At 35.8% G+C, this 17126-nt stretch overlaps 1 protein-coding gene across 16 annotated transcripts in view; it reads right to left on the minus strand.

Annotated features, from left to right (window-relative positions):
• CHD9 (chromodomain helicase DNA binding protein 9) overlaps positions 1-17126 on the minus strand; it is a 222601-nt gene that overhangs the window by 56677 nt on the left and 148798 nt on the right. For all 16 annotated transcript variants that reach the window (XM_045891120.3, XM_045891118.3, XM_064580402.1 and 13 more), the window contains 8 exons: positions 14358-14601; positions 10829-11005; positions 9381-9524; positions 9005-9260; positions 7687-7897; positions 5250-5445; positions 2602-2769; positions 1750-1929 (listed from right to left, as the gene is read on the minus strand). In XM_045891120.3, the coding sequence (XP_045747076.1) occupies positions 1750-1929; positions 2602-2769; positions 5250-5445; positions 7687-7897; positions 9005-9260; positions 9381-9524; positions 10829-11005; positions 14358-14601 (1576 nt within the window). The remainder of the gene's footprint in view (positions 1-1749; positions 1930-2601; positions 2770-5249; positions 5446-7686; positions 7898-9004; positions 9261-9380; positions 9525-10828; positions 11006-14357; positions 14602-17126) is intronic.

A 17126-nucleotide genomic window follows, 5' to 3' on the forward strand; every position in this document is an offset into this window, starting at 1 on the left:
CTCCTTTCAAACTCATTCTCTACACTGTTGCTAGAGTTAAACTCCTAAACTGCATTCATTATGTCCATTTTCTGCTTGAAGGGATTTAAAAGCTTTTTAACTGCCTCAGGATCAAGTTCAAATTCCTCAAAATGGAATTTTTTCAAGCCCTTCACAATTTGGGTCCCTAATCCTTTCATTTTCATCTCCATTTAATTCATCCTGTGCATCTATACATGCCTGTGCCATATTCCTTGAAATCTTCCTTGTAGTTTAGGAACCCATGACTCATTTCTTTCTTTCTTTTTTTTTTTTTAAGATTTTTATTTATTTATTGAGAGAGAGAGAATGATAGAGAGAGAGCATGAGAGGGAGGAGGGTCAGACAGAGAAGCAGACTCCCTGCCGAGCAGGGAGCCCGACGTGGGACTCGATCCCGGGACTCCAGGATCATGACCTGAGCCGAAGGCAGTCACTTAACCAACTGAGCCACCCAGGCGCCCCACATGACTCATTTCTGTGACTCTCCTTGTAACACAATGAAATACACGCTTCCTTCAAGACTCAGCTCAGACGTGATTTTCTCTGCAAAGGCTTTCCTGATTCTCTGGTTCTTCTATTTTATGCAAAATTAATCATTTTCTTCTTTACTTTTTTTCAGCAACTAGAATCCTCTCATTCTAGTATCCCCAGCATATAGCAAAGTACCTGACACATGATTTCATTAGTTTGCTGAAGGAATGCAAGAGAAAAATTTTCACTGGAAGATGGATACTACTTTGGGTGTATTGTCTATACTACCTGCTCTAACACAGAGTTCTCCATGAAGATAAAAGAAAGACTTCTGGAGTGGAAGTGGAGAGGGGGATACAGAAAGGAGGTGAAGAGGAAGAGAGAAAACCTGTATGAAGCAGTGCAGGTGACACAGAATATTGCAGTAAGAAACTCTTCAAGTGATGGGGTGCCTGGGTGGCTCAGTCGTTCAACGTCTGCCTTCAGCTCAGGTCATGATCCCAGGGTCCTGGGATCGAGCCCTGCATCGGGCTCCCTGCTCCGCAGAAAGCCTGCTTCTCCCTCTCCCACCCCCCCGCTTGTGTACCCTCTTTCGCTGTCTCTCTCTCTCTCTGTCAAATAAATAAATAAATAAATAAAATCTTTAAAAAAAAAAAAGAAAAGAAACTCTTCAAATGAATACAAGATACAGGTTTACCCCATATCTCTTTGTTAAAAAAGAGGGGGGAGGTGAATATAAAGGCAATTAGTAAACTTTTGAAATGTTTTCCCAAAATAAGGTAGAGTTATTAATACTTCCTTTCCCAAAACACAAATTTCGTTTTACCCTCCCTAAATTAGATTTAAGTATTTATTAGAAATCCTTTCTCTTCTTTAAGTACTTTAAATTATAGTCAGTTAATGTAAGATGATTTAACTTCCTACATTATTACTCACATCTTACTCAGGCTTCAGCATATATGTTCTTTAATTTCTAAACATTTTAAATGTTCTACTCTGATTAATGCATAGAACTATTTCCAGTTATTACACTTACTCCATTTCACTAGGATCAGAAGAGTACATGTGAAATTTGATATCAGAGGTCAGAAAAAAAAAAAATGAAGGAAAAGAATATATTACCTTCTGCTTTTTAAAGCTAATTCGCTTTATTTAAACATTAAGTAGATATTCTGCAAATAATTAATAGACTAAGAGAGGGAAATTTTTTTAGTCATAAACATTACTAGTATATTTATAAAATATCATTCACTGTTACCTTGGCAAACGTTGACCCACGTCCTTCTGACTCAATTGTAATCGTTTTTGTCCGACGTAGTAAGATTTGATCTATATCCTCCTCACAGAATTTAGAGCCTTCATCTTCTTCCTCCATAATGGCACCATATGCACCTCTTCGAAGCAGATCTTCTATTTCTTTTTTGGAAAGCTGTTGAATCTAAAGAGAAAATAATTTTGGTAACAGTATTATTTTGAAGTTCCTAAAATGAGAAAGCATCCCTAAAAATTTTCAAAGTCACGGAGTCAGGTTTAAACTGCATTTGGGGTTTATGATATATATACAAGAGAGAATTCTCTGAAAGAATACACTGAAGTTGTTGACTTCTTTCTTATTATCTTTAAAGTAAAATTTGCCATGTGCCTCTAATAGCTTCAGTTACGACAAAGCCTATGGGGCAGGTAACCTCTCAAGGTTCTTCTTAGTACTAGGATTCTATAGCTGTTGCAAGCATAAGATATAAGACAATGATCTTGAGTGGAAAAAATGCCAAAAAATATCACATAAAACAAAACAAAGCCAATGCCAGTAGTCTGACACACACACTTTGAAAAGCTGTTTACAGAAATAATGCAGAAAAATTCACAAATTCTGTTTTGCTATGCCATGATACAAACATCCTAAAGGCAGAGCAAATAAGTTCGGCCTTGAAAACGGTCTTAGAATTCACAAGCATTAACTAAATATAGGTCTATTCTGAAATGCCTCCTTATGTGAAAGTATCTATTTAGTGTTCAGTATGGATCAAAATTAAATGATATACTACCTGAAGTTAAAATTAAATGCAAGTAAGAACACAAACACTTCAAAGTGAAAAGAAAATATACATACACCACCAACATTACTTTCTCTTCCGCTCATGCTCTGTAACACAGCCTTATCTAGACCCAGCTTCAGACTGGCTCGGTCAAACATCTCTCTCTCATATGAGTTACGAGTTACTAGTCGGTAGACTTTAACTGCTTTATTCTGACCGATTCTGTGGCAACGAGCTTGGGCCTATAAAAAATAAAGTTACAGATTCAATTTTTTTTACAAAGTAGCACAAAAGGGATTACACAAAAAGCATTTAACAACAGACTATCTCAATGGAATATAAAAGTATGAAAGAATTTTTAGAAACTCTTGCTATTGAATTAGCTCTAACCTTTTTCTGGAAATTAAGGTAGTGCTTACTAAAATGAGAAATGACTTCACAATCAGCAGTAAGTTAAAATTTAAGCTTACATTTCAGAGAATATGAATCCATGAAGAATTAATGTTTTTTAAAGAGGGTATCATCAAGATAACTTTAGACAGGAATGTAAACTCTATGAACAGATTATTTTTAGCTGCTGGCAACTCAACCTTTAAACTTAAAACATAACCCTGAATTTCTCAAGTTTTTTCTACTACATTATTAACAAACTTTTCAATACATTTTAGTTAAGCTGGGTAATTTGGAGGGGGATAAAAACTTAAGGTGAGTATCTCTGGAGACATAATTTTACTTACACAAAGAAAGAACTAGTTAGTTAATATGCATACATATTGGAAGTAGAGACCTCAGAAATTACATAAGAACTTTGTTATTATTATTATTATTTTTTTCAGAGAGGGGGAGAGGGGGAGAGAGAGAGAGAGAGACAGGGAAAGGAGGGAGGGGCAGAAGAAGAGGGACAGAGAAAATCTTAAGCAGGTTGCACGCCCATCGTGGAGCCTGAGGCTCGATCCCACAACCCTGAGACCACGACCTGAGCTGAAATCAAGAATGGGACACTTGACCGACTGAGCCACCAAGCGCCCAAGCCACCAAGAACTTTATATTTTACCTTGGGGTTCTGCAAAACTTAAAATTTATGTTTTAAATTTAGACTCTAAAGGTTCCAAGGAATCAGTGGTCTTTCTCCCAAATTGTTAATCACCTTCCCATTATCTTCAGAAGACTAAATTATAAATTGTGGCTTTAAAATTTACAGGTGGCATTGATGCTATACTCCTTGCTGACATTTTTACTCTATCATATATACCCTTTGTGCTCTTTAAAACTCAGAATTGTGCATGAACAACCTTGCTCTTAGTATAAGAGGCCAAATTTTTCATTAGTCTATGAAGACTAGATCTACATTAGCAGTAAGTAGGAAAAAACAAGTGAGAAGAAGAAGTTGGGGAATCTGATACAGTTTTTCCAGTTCCTCCTCAGGTTCTATCATGTGATTTTATTTTAGATTAACTTTTAGAACATCAAATGTGCTGCAGGCAGTGTAAGTATAAATATGCATCCAAAAGGCAAATATAATTTGGGTTTATCCTAGAGATTGGTAAACTACACCCTGTGGACCAAATCTGGCCTGCCAACTATGAATGGTCTTTATACTTTTAAGGGACCATAAACACAACAAAGCACATGTGGCAGAGACCTTATGTAATCCACAAAAGCTTAAAATATTTACTAAATGGCCTTTTACAGAAAGAGTTTGTCCCTGGTTTAATCTATTAATTTTGGATCTTTGACATTTTGAACTACATTACATATAGTTACACAAATGAAAGGTTAAAACCTTATTTTTTTTTATTAAGTCAGGTATATCTCAAAAACAATTTACGATATTTGGTATTATAACTACTTAAAGTACTAATATTAATTGCAATACAATAAAGACTACCATGAACAATAAAAGAAGAATTTCTCTTGATCTTTACGTTCTCATATCTTTCCTAGATGCTTATCTTCTGCAAACTTTGATGCTATTTCATCACTCTACTAATATTAATATTCCTGTTTCTATGAGGTCCAAGTACTGTCTTAACTTAGATATATATCTTAAATTTTTACAGTATTTCATAAAAAGGCAGAGTCTATTAGGTCATAATTCCATGCAGACGATATTATATGATGACTGAGGAGATGAAATTAGGATAAGTGCTTATTTTTCAGAAAGTAAGATTCTGAAATTTTTATTTATTATAAAGAAGTTATTCTTTTAAAAAAAAAGATTTATTTGAGAGAGAAAGGGAGGGAGAGAGAGAGAGAGTGCATGTTGGAGCATGTGGGGCAGGGGAAGGGCAGAGGAAGAAAGAAACTCAAGTGGATTCCATACTGAGTGTGAAGCCCAAGGTGGGGCTCGATCTCACCATCCTGAGATTAGGACCTGAGCCGAAACCGAGAGTCAGACACTTAACCAACTGAGCCACCCAGGTGCCCCACAAAGAAGTCATTCTTAAAGCTTAGGCCTTTCTCAAATTTACATAATATACTTCAAACAAATATGGTACTCAAGTAGACAAACCTACTTAGAAGATACATGATCTAAATAAGTATATTTTATTGTCATTAAATTAAAATTAAGATAATTTAATCTATTTTATTTGGCAGAGATATTTCTTAGGGAAACATACTTGTTGGTTTGTTCAGATAAAAATGAAAGAGGTGGAGTATCAAAAACAGTTCTAGGAATGACAAAAGAAATTTAATTCTTTCAGCCAAGCAATGTATTTACCTGCAGGTCATTCTGAGGATTCCAATCAGAATCAAAAATTATACATGTATCAGCAGCAGTTAGGTTGATGCCCAACCCACCAGCTCGGGTACACAGAAGGAAAACAAATCGATCTGAATCAGGTTTACTAAATCGATCTATAGCAGCTTGTCGAAGATTCCCTCTGACTCTTCCATCGATTCGCTCATATAAATATCTATCAAATGAAATGTCATAAATTTAGATGAATATAATGAAAATAAAGACACACTCTATCAAATGTAAAGTCAGTCTCCTTGCAACATTATGTTTACTATAAAATTAAGAAGCAATATCATCCCAACTAGTTTCTGTGGTTTTATAATTCTTGGTGTTGGTGGTAGGGAGGAAATACAAAGTAATATAAAGATACAAAATCTTTGCATTCCTGGTGTATAGGTAAAATGCCATCACAATGAATATCATTTTCAGAAGTTGGAATAAAAAAACACGCAAAAACTACCTTGCTGATCTCATTATATAATGAGATTATATAATGAAAGCAAAGACTTTCATAAAACTTCAAGAAGCCTACCAGTATTTCCGTCTCAATCATGTTAATCTCTCAAGATACACTTTTTTTTTAAAAAGATTTTATTCATTTATTTGAAAGAGTGAGAGAGAGCGAGAACAAGAGAAAGCACAAGTGGAGGGGAGGGGCAGAAGGAGAGGGAGAAGCAGACTCCCCACTGAGCAGGAAGCATGACATGGGGCTCAATCCCAGGACCCCTGGATCATGACCTGAGCTGAAGGCAGACACTTAAATGACTAAAGCACCCAGGCACCCCTCTCAAGATATACTTGATTGTAAACTGTATAATCTATCAAGGGCAAACTAGAATACTATTTTTTTTTCAAGATTTTATTTATTTATTTGACAGAGAGAGAGACAGCAAGAGAGGAAACACAAGCAGGGGGAGTGGGAGAGGGAGAAGCAGGCTTCCCGCTGAGCAGGGAGCCCGATGCGGGCCTTGATCCCAGGAACCCTAGATCATGACTGAGCCTAAGGCAGATGCTTAACAACTGAGCCACCCAAAAGCCCCCAGAACACTAATTTTTTTTCCAACTTTTTAAATAAGTGCTTATTGAAGGATCTGAAAACAGTAATTAAGGCTTTTTACCTCATTTAACAAATTTTCAAGATATTAACAATATTTGAAACATTAAGAATTTACTTAAAAAAATCCAGTTTTCTAGATCATTCCAAAACATGCTGTAGAATGCCAATTCTTTAGAGTCATTACTGTTAAGCAGTTAACTTTTAACTTCTTTTATCTTTCCTCATTTATGTAAAATTCAGAAACTGATAGACATTAATAAAATTAAAATATATAAAAATTCAGGAATTAGAAGAGGAATACACAGGATATTTACCACTCCTCTTCTGGTTCAAGACACTTCTTTACACATATAATTTATTAGAGTTTCAGAAGGAGCTCACTGTTGTCTCCAGTACCTATGAAATGGGATGTGACTCCTAATAATGTGACATTAAAGAAACTTGGGGTTTTCCATGAAATTCATCTTTATCTTACAAAGTTCTTTGTATCAGGAGATAAGAAGTAAGAATAACTATTTTTAGGAATACTGCAATCTTATCTTCCTTCTTATATGATATGCGTTGGGAATAATACACATTTTGGAATTAGACTAAAAGAGTAGAACACTGACACTAAAAACAGAACTAGAAATAAATAAAAAAATGAACTGCACAATTTCTGATAATCTAAATTAGTACAGACCTTTACTTATGTATAAGGGTCAAAATCTGCTGAACCAAAATCTACAGCTACATCTTTAGATTCCCTTTTAGAGTAATATGTTGGTATCTGGACCACTAATGTTCTGAGAAAGTAACCTACGATAAATATCCTATTTATCTAGATACTAATTAAGACAATACTGAAGACTATCTTATTGTCATGCACCAAAACAAAACCCCACATTAAACAAATGAGAAAAGACTGAAAGCATGAACAAGTGTCAAATGGTATATGGTAAGAGTCAAAGTGCAAGTTCAGGTTCTAATGACAATAATGAAAGATCTAAAAAGGTACTGAACCACTTTTTTTATTTTTGAAGATGGTTATAAGTTCATTTAAAGTGTCATTACTGCGTGATTTACAAATCAAGTAAAACGGACACTAATAAACCCATTTCTAGGTCAACAAATACTTGTCAATTTACAAAGTTTTCTTAATCAGTCTCCTTAGCTCCACCTACTGTTTGCAACATACGAAGGTTAGAACACCTGACACATAATCCTAAACTATCTTTACTCAAATGTAAATGGGCTCTTACCTAGATAAAGAGAAAGATGTGCATAAAGATGGGTTACAGTACAGTGATGCAAAATCCTTAATAGCATATATTTAGTGTAATTCACAGTATAATTCAGTAGATGAATCATATGCCTTACCTTTTATGAATGAGATAATCTTCCAGGATGTCAAGGCAGCGTACCATCTGAGAGAAGATGAGCACTTTATGACCTCCGGCTTTCATTTTGGGAAGCAATTTATCAATAAGGACCAATTTACCAGCAGACTGGATCATTGCTTGAAGATGAAAATCAGAAGCAGCTGGATTATATGTATCTCTAAATTCTCCAAGTATTTTCTCCTCAGCACCTGTCAAAGAAACATTATGAAGACAGCATCAATGCACAGACGCAGGAAACCCCAGTTGCTTTCTTTTTAAAAAAATTGGAATTAGTGCTCCTCTGTGCTTCTGTAACACATTAAAATTTTCTGATGACAGGTACACTGTTTTTATTAGAATTATTTATGTTTGTGGCTAAACACCCATCAACACCAGACTGTAATTCCATTGAGGATGTGGACAATGTCTTAAAGCATCTTTTTGTCTCTCCAGACCTCTGGCATAATGCCTTATACAAATTTACGTTTGATAAATGTTTAATGAATGCTATTAGGGAAGGAATTAATGAAAATGTGGTTCTAACCTACACGAGTAAACATATATTTTTAAACAAACATCTATTATTTAAACACCAATACAACAGTGATCATCACTGAAGGGTGATCATAATTCATCTTGATGTGTCTATGGGTATCCTGCTGGCCATCGAAACAAGGAAACAAGGACAATTAAAAGGGAAGTCAAGTTATAGGTCTTTGTGATGCATACTTCCTCCAGAGAGTCTAATCAGCATTAAAGGCTCTCTACCTTCTCTCCACCCATTTGGTCATTAAAGAATAACAGTATTGCAAGAGAGTGAGTTATAGGGCTAAGAAGCCACATGTCCTGGATAAAGATGGGAGTATATTCTCAGGAATGAGTGAAATGATACACAGAGAGAACACTAGCAAAGAACCTAACAAGACCTTAAAAAGTAACATTACTACAGCCCAAAAGCTGAGACACTACCCGGAGACCTGGACTGGAAAGAGACCAAGGAGGAAAAAAAAGGAAATCCAGAGGCCCAAAGGTAGACTTTGTTGCCTTTGCCCAGGAGGAGGATTCAACTGGAGAAGGAATTCCAGTCGCCATTCGACTGAATGCAAGTCCTGCTCCTGTAACTTGGCATGTGATTGATCATGAGGCACCCTGATTCTGAAACACTTGTACCCCCTCAGAGCACCAGACTGGGGAGGTGGAGCATCATTGCCTTTCCTTGTAACAGCCACTGCAGCCGTAGTGGGTTTTTTTATTTTTTTAATTCATGAGTATTTGTTCAAAGACATAAGTATTTGTTTGCAATCCTTTCTAGCTACCTTTGATAAGATATGGATGATTACAGCACTTCCTGAGCTCCATCATGGTATTGACCAAGTTAGGGACATTAGTCTGCCCTGCTCCTTTGGATAAAAATGAGAAGTTTTTCTCCAAAATAGCCCGGTAGTATTTCTTCTGAATGTTAGTAAGTTCCACTTCAATGATGGTTTCTTCCTTTGGTGCCAGCTTTTTTTCCACATCTTCTTTCAATCGTCTCAACATCATCGGCTTCAGAATTGCCTGAAGTTTCTGCACCTGCATAAGAAAATGATGAAAAGATACATAACATGTATGCGCATGCAGTTACAAACTCACATACACAATCACAGTGGTAAGAGGTTTGATGTACTTCTTTACAAAGACCAATGAGGATACCTGTTCCTCTGTTTTCAGATCCCCAAATTCTTGCATAAATGTTGATTCAGAAGGAAACCTTAGAGGTTCCAAAAAGTGAAGAAGACTGAATAGTTCTTCTACTGTATTTTGGAGAGGTGTGCCAGTCAGAAGCACCTTGTGTTCCTACATAAAGCAAGAATAATTCATGTCAAACACCACAGACTAAAGTTATATGAAACCTGACATAGGTTATTAAATGTTCAGTGTTTCAAAAGCAAGTATTTTTCTAACCATAGTTTTCAAGAGTCAACTCAAAGTACATCTCTACTCATGAATCTTCATTAATTTACTTTCTCAATCGCCTTTTAAAAACTCTGTATCATTCTTGTAATACCTCACTTTGCATGCTATTTTTACCTATTCAAGAAAGCTTTTAAAAGAAAAGTTCCAAATAATTAAGCATATTTTGGATTTTCTCAAAGAAACAGGCCTTTCAAGAACAAAGAAGGTATTTGTTTCTTTTATACGTAACAATTCTTGATATGGTAATTTGTATACAAAATGGTTCTCATTCTTTATAATTTGGCTAACCATCACTTGACTTTTCACACAAGAATGATTCTCAAATCATTAAGGCTATAATATGAAGAGCTGACTGGAATATGCTTCTACACTAGACGTGCATTACAAATTAAACATAATAGTAATAGGAAATAAATATTTTTAATAATAGTACAAATTAGCACTTAAAATTTAATAGTATCTCTAAATTCCTAAGCTAAATATTTCTATATGTATGTGTGTATCTGCATATGTATGTGTATACCGGTAAACGTTTAGTCTAGAAAGATACACACCAATCTGTAAATATTGGAGTGGGGAGTGGAACTAGGGGTGGGCATTGATAGAAAGGGAGTAAAAAGGGGCGCTTCAATGTTCTGCATATTGGAGTTATTTGTTCAAGTGCTCATGTACTAATTCTGTGATTGTAATTAAATGAAAATGTTAAAAAATGCAAAAGACTGATTTGAAATAAGCAAACACATTAGTAAGAAGATCACTTTTAAAAATCCCATTTATTGGGCGCCTGGGTGGCTCAGATGGTTAAGCGTCTGCCTTCGGCTCAGGTCATGATCCCAGGGTCCTGGGATCGAGTCCCGCATCGGGCTCCTTGCTCAGCAGGGAGTCTGCTTCTCCCTCTCCCTCTGCCTCTCCCCCTGCTTGTTCTCTCTCTGTCTCTCTCGCAAATGAATAAATAAAATCTTTAAAAATCCCATTTATTAATTATAAACAACATATGCTGAGTATGTGGAATTTTTTTCCTCAGTAATTAAAAGAAAACAAAACACAACAAAACTCAATTACCACAGATAAAAATCGGATACACACTCTAAAAAGGAGTTTAGCATTAGCTCTCTGCCTCTATCTGACCTTTCACTATGTAGCTAAGAAATGGCATTAAGTCATAATAATGATAAGTTACTTACCAGATTCATGAGTTTCAGACCTTCTAGAAGTTTACAATTTTTATTTTTTAACCTATGTGCTTCATCAATAATCACACATCGCCATTCAATTGCATTAAGCTCTCCACAGCCACCAAGAATCATTTCAAAAGTGGTGATGATGGCTTGGAATCTGTAAGCTCCTCGAATGATACGCCCCTAGAAATTTATTATCAAATACAATAATTTGCTAGAATGTCATCACAATTTTCAATTCCTGTCAAATAGCATAAAAATACATCTAATGGCATCTGCTATAAAACATTTTCCACTGGAATTTTTATACATGCATACACTCCCTTTAGATGAGGAATTTTAGCATTAAAACTGTATTAAATTGTAGTGTTTTCAAGAATAATGTAAAAAATTGTGCCAAACACAATAATTTATAATTATATTCAAATAAGTATTCTCTGATAAAATGTTTTATACTTTTTAAGAGTTATAGTAACAATTTTAGATCCAGAAAGAAATGACCATTACAAAATCTGGACAATGAAATTTCAGTTTTAATGTTTATTAATTTTTTCCATGAGTTTACACATACAATGGCAAATAAATAGTTACTATCAAAATTAGCCACCTGAGTAGTTTATTCAGCAAATATTTATTGGGTGTCTATGTGCCAGACCCTGTTCTAGATGCTGGAGATACAGCAATACACAAAACAGACAAAAATAATTCTCCAAGTGGAACTTACAGTCCAATGTTTCAAATGCAGAACATAGCCGTCAAGAAAAAAAAGCAAATTAAAAAAAAGGTTAGAAAGTGATAAGGGCTGTGGAATAAAATAAAACAGGGATAAAGAATAAGTATGGGGTCGGAGGTGACCACTGCAATTTTATGGATTGGCTGGGAGGCCATTACTGAGAAGTGACATTGGAGCAAAGTCCTGAAGATGAGGGAGAAAGCCAGGTGATACTTAGAGATCTAGAACAGAAAGCATTCTTGGAAGAAGTAGCAAGTGTGAAGGCCCTAAAGTGGGAGTATCTATGGCAGTCTTCACATAGTAAGAATGCCAGAGAAGTTGAAACCCACTGAGTCATGGAGGGGACGAAGAAGCTGTACTGGAACTTGAAAGTATGCTAAGGACTGGCTCCTTTTCTGAGCAAGAAGCTACTGGAGGGTTGTGAGACAGGAAGTGCCATGATTTGACATGTATTTTAAGAGTCCCTTTGGCTGCTGTAGTGAAAATAGTCTGAAAGAGGCCAAGGACAGATCACGGAGACCAATTAAGGGACTGTTGTAGTAATCCAAGCAAGAGATCATCATTGGAAGTCATGAGAAGTATTCAGCTCTGAAGGTATTTTGAAGGTAGAGCCAATAGGATTTGCTGATGGATAGGTGTAGAGTGAGATAAACAGATGATTCAAGTTTAACTGTAAAATTTTTTAGCTTGAACAACTAGAAGGTGGTGTTGCTACTTACTACAATGAGAAAATTCAGGATTCTGGACATGTTATGTTTGAGTCGGCTAGTAGATACCCAAGTGGAACAGCTGAATAGGCATTTGGAGAGGACTTTGGAATTCAGGAAAGAAGTTAGAGTTGGTGATAAGATTTCTGAGTTTCTAGCAGTATAGATGGTACTCAAGTTATGTGACTGAATGAAATCTCTGATGGAATGAGTATGGATATAAAAGAGTCTGCAGACTGAGCCCTGGGGTCACCCCCAAGTTTAGACAGGGAAGATAAGAAGGAACCAGTAAAGGGAGCTTCAGAAGGAATAGGCGGCAATATAGGACAGTACAAAGTCCTGGAATCCAAGCCAAGAGAATATTTAAATGGGACTGAAAGCTGTAAACTATCAGGGACTACGAGAGGTTAAGAAAGATCGTGTATTCTGATTTAGAGTTTAATTCCTACCAACTTAATTAGATTAATTCATATTGATTATATACAATGGCCATTAAGTTGAATAACAGATCTAGTAGAATACTATTAAAAAAGGCATAAAGTATAAGTCTAGGGCATTTATACAGTTCTAACAACTGGGGACAGGATGCATTCAGTTAAAGTGATATCACAATGTTTAGTGTTTAAGAACAAGGGCTTTTGAGTCTAAGTGACCTGGGTTTATTAATCCCAGTTTTGCTGGGATTTGTTTATACCAAACTCATATGAGACATTTATTAAAACTGTAACCCTTTTAAACATCTCTTAAACTCCCAATATTTAATTCTACCTTCTGTAAAAAAAAATGAGATTGAACTAAGTTAATCATAATCATTTTTATGATACCATACAGCTCTTAAATTCTACAAATGTATGATTGAGAAGAATAAAACACTATGGAAGGAAATCAAACTATAATCTGAGATGTCAGAGGCTTGAAAGGTACAAAGGTGATAGTTATAATAAAACTGAGGAATAACTAAAGGGTTATATAGATGCTTAATTTCATAGGAATGTAATTGTTTCAACCATAAAAGTAAGAGGGACTAAATCAAGTAATTCATCCATTTTCAGCTTTGAATAGGTAGAAAATCAGTTACAATTGGGAAGGAAAGCAGCAGAAGGCTAGGCACATTAGCTTACTTCAACCTGCAGCATATCACATGACATTATCACATCATATGTTATAACGATCCTTATAAAACAAAAGAATTAGTGAAAGAAAAATAAAATATTAAGGTGCTACTGAGGCAGAATGTCAGGCAAATGAACCTATTCCAATTAAAGAGTATAACTTTGTGTGAACTGTTTTAATAATCTTGTTCATTATTTCTTAATAAAATTCTTAATCTAAAGTCCTATTACCACTCAAAACTGCAATTGGCACTTAATGCTTTCTAGACTTCAACTTTCTGCTAGAAAATTCTTTATTGTAATGTTATCTCTTCATTTTATGATGTGTGTATTCAGCTGAAAAATAAGAAATCGCCTACTCGGTTTCCTACTAAAGAGGCCAAAGTAAAATGGAAAATGTGCCTTCTGGATACGGGGCAGAAGAAAACCACCAAATCACCAGAGCACTGGAATAATCAAGCCAAAGGCGAAAATAAGAGAGAGGTATGCTTGTATCTGCATACAAAACAAACCAAATGTGTCTAAAATCAAAATCCTTTGAACATGAAAGAGAACCTATGGTTCCATCTCAAGAGGCATTTAAACCCATGGTGTTCATTGAAGATTTGAATTTTAAAAATGGAGGGAAAAAACTGGAGGATGATCAAAGAGATGGGTATTATTCTAAAAATAAATTTAATGTGTATTTAAAAGCAGTTAGTAAAACAATTATTCTAGTTGAAAAATTAGGGATACAATCAAATTAGTACATCTGTATAAATCAGCATACTATATAGTGAACCAGAACGTGATCCTAATTCCTTGTCATTGTCCTCCTCAGCTACTAAAGTTTATTGTAAAATAAATATGATGAATAAAGAGATTGAACTAAGATGTACGTAGGCAAATAAAATTCATCCCAAATTAGAAAATAATGAAAGCATAATAATTGGCTTTTTCAAACCTGACCTTTCAAACAACAAACAAAATCACCAGTAACACACCTGTGAGTCCCTGAAGTACATCTCATATTGCTGTATCATCTGTCTGCTAATCAGGCTCCCATGATAAACCACAACATTAATATCAGTCCATGTACGAAATTCTCTCTCCCAGTTTGCAATAGTAGAAAGTGGAGCAATAATCAGGAAAGGTCCTCTTATACCAGTCAGAAGGATTTCGTAGAGGAATGTAATTGATTGAATGGTTTTGCCAAGACCCATTTCATCTGCTAAAATGCAGTTTCGTCTGAAATAAACAAATATATTATCCATGTATACATTGGGTTTTTCTGTACACTACAATGTTTTTAAAGATAAATATACAAAATAATCAAAGATCAAGTTAAAATACTTGCATTTATAAAAACATAAAAGTTGCTTAAGTGTAGACTAGGCATATCATTTTGTATATATATGAAACTATAATTTTATTATAATCCTGCAGAGGGAAAACTATAGATTTCTATAGCTCCAAAATAAAGATAACACCTGTCAGAGGTATGATTTTGTTAAAGAATGAAACGGCAGGAGTAAGGCAAACTAAATATATTATTTATTCAGGAAGCATTTATTAAATACCTTCTATATCTCAGGGAGAGTATGAGAAAATGGGATACAAAAGAAATAGAACATGTTCTCTGCCTTCCAGGGGCTTTTATCTATTAGAGAAGCAGACATGCAAATAAATAAATAAATAAATAAATCATGCAATGTGCTATCATGGAAGCACAAACAAAGCACTGGTTTTCAACTCTGGCTGGGCATTAGAAGAGCCTAAAAGCCTGAAGGAAAGAGAGATACCAAGGGCTCTCCCTACACATTATGTCAAAGTGTATGGAGTAGGATAAAAGCAGCTATAATTTTTTTAAAAAGTTCCACAGATGATTATAATATATGGCAAGTTGAGAACCCTCGGGGTTAAGTTTATTACAGAAGCTCAGAGGAGTAAGTGTCCAACTCTGGCAAAAAGAGATGGTAGAAAAGGAGCTCTCTTTCAGAGAAGAGGTCAGTAATGGGTAGGATTTTGCCAGCGAGCACAGCAAAGGAGCAGAAGTGTAAAGAATACGATCATCACCTGGGAGACTCCAAACGTGGTTTTGAGATGAGGGTAAAAGGAGGGGGTATCACTAAGTTATGAAGAGGTCATAAATAAAGAATGTTGGACATTATTCTGTTATGCAATGGGAGTCACTTAAAATTTTTAAAGAACCCTGATGCAATTGCGTTTGTATTGAGGTTCACTCTTGCTCCACTGTGGATAAATGAAGGCACAGGGGGTGTGGAGTATGGCTTAGGAAGAACAAACCTGTATTACGAGGAGAGCAAAAGAGCACCGTTAGGAGGAAAAGCAACACTGAAAGGGCAGGCAGAGGAAGGGAAACCAGCAGACCTGCAAATCACAGGGTCTGGAGAGAGTCCCACTGTGGAAGCTGCTGTGGCTGAGAATGGGGGAAAATTTACAGAAGGAGCAACCAAAACCCAAAGCAGCAGGGACACAGCAAACTAGGGCTGAAAAATACCCCGTGGATTGGGAAATAACACGTTTCAAAGATAAGACTCAAATCCAAGCAATAGGTTTAAAGCAAGTTGGAGATGAGGAAATGGGAAGAGCTCCTGTAGGCTTTCTTCCACGAAACTACAGAGGGCTCAAGGTCACTATAGAAGGAAAAACAGAACCAAGAAGAGAATGTTTATCCTTTTCTTTCTTGTATTTTTATGAAAGGTTAGACCCAGATTTGTTCACAGAGTGAAGGGACGGAGAGCACTAGTCTTGAGATGGCTTGAAGGTCTAAGAGTGCAGGATGACAGCTGATGCAAGTGAGGCTCTGAGAAAACTGGACAGGCTGCATGTCAAGAACAGAGGTGGTACATGAGTCTTGGTTGTGGGGAGGCACCTTTTAACTTCTGGTACATGAGGATGGCTAAGAAAAGCTAAGAATGGAGATACATTTGTCAGCCTGGCTGTGAGGGCAGGCAAGAACTTGAACAAGCTCACCTATGGGCCCTCCCTATGGAGCAGTCACATGGGGGTGAAGAGGGTAGGGTTGATAGACAGCCTGAGGAACGTGCTGGAAGTTTAAAACAAGCAATGTAGGCAATGGGGAAGGGTAAGCAAAACAATACTTTGTTAACTATTTTACCTGGAAGGGTCTCTTGGGAAAAATGATGGTTAACATTTAGAAAATATAAACCAGAGGAAAGACTGCTGTGTGGCATTAACAGGTACCCGTAACTCCACATGACTGTCTCAGGACTCACAGTTACTGAGTGCAACAACTCAGAAGGATCACGTGATAAGTAAAAACATGGAAGAATGATTCTGAATAAAAAGTGTCATCAAATTTTTCTGTTATTACTAATCATAATGCCTTTGCTTGCTCTTTTGTATATGCCACTATACTTTCTCAACTGTGGGTCCATTTTTCACTTCTTTTGCAATTATCTTTTCACTGCAAAAAAGTGAGCTAATGTTCCACCCAGCATTTTGAACTTGGAAAATAAATAATTAATAGCATAAATTCATTACTAGATTCTTATATTTTGATTTCTATTCCTCATCAACTGCTGACAATCTGCTTTGCTGAAGACTTAAATAATAGACCTACTTAATTCTTACTGATATAATTGCTCACATTTTACTAACTAGATTCAATTATTGGCAGATAGCAGTATAAGTTGATAAGTTGAAAAATATTCTGTAACATAACAGATGTTTTATGATGGTAAGAAAGGTATTTCAAATTTTATTATTAATCATCTTATCAACTTTCT

Source organism: Mirounga angustirostris, unplaced genomic scaffold (assembly GCF_029215605.1).
Source record: "Mirounga angustirostris isolate CCGP_5_RB_7025 unplaced genomic scaffold, mMirAng1.0.hap1 SCAF_16, whole genome shotgun sequence".
Lineage (NCBI taxonomy): Eukaryota > Metazoa > Chordata > Mammalia > Carnivora > Phocidae > Mirounga > Mirounga angustirostris.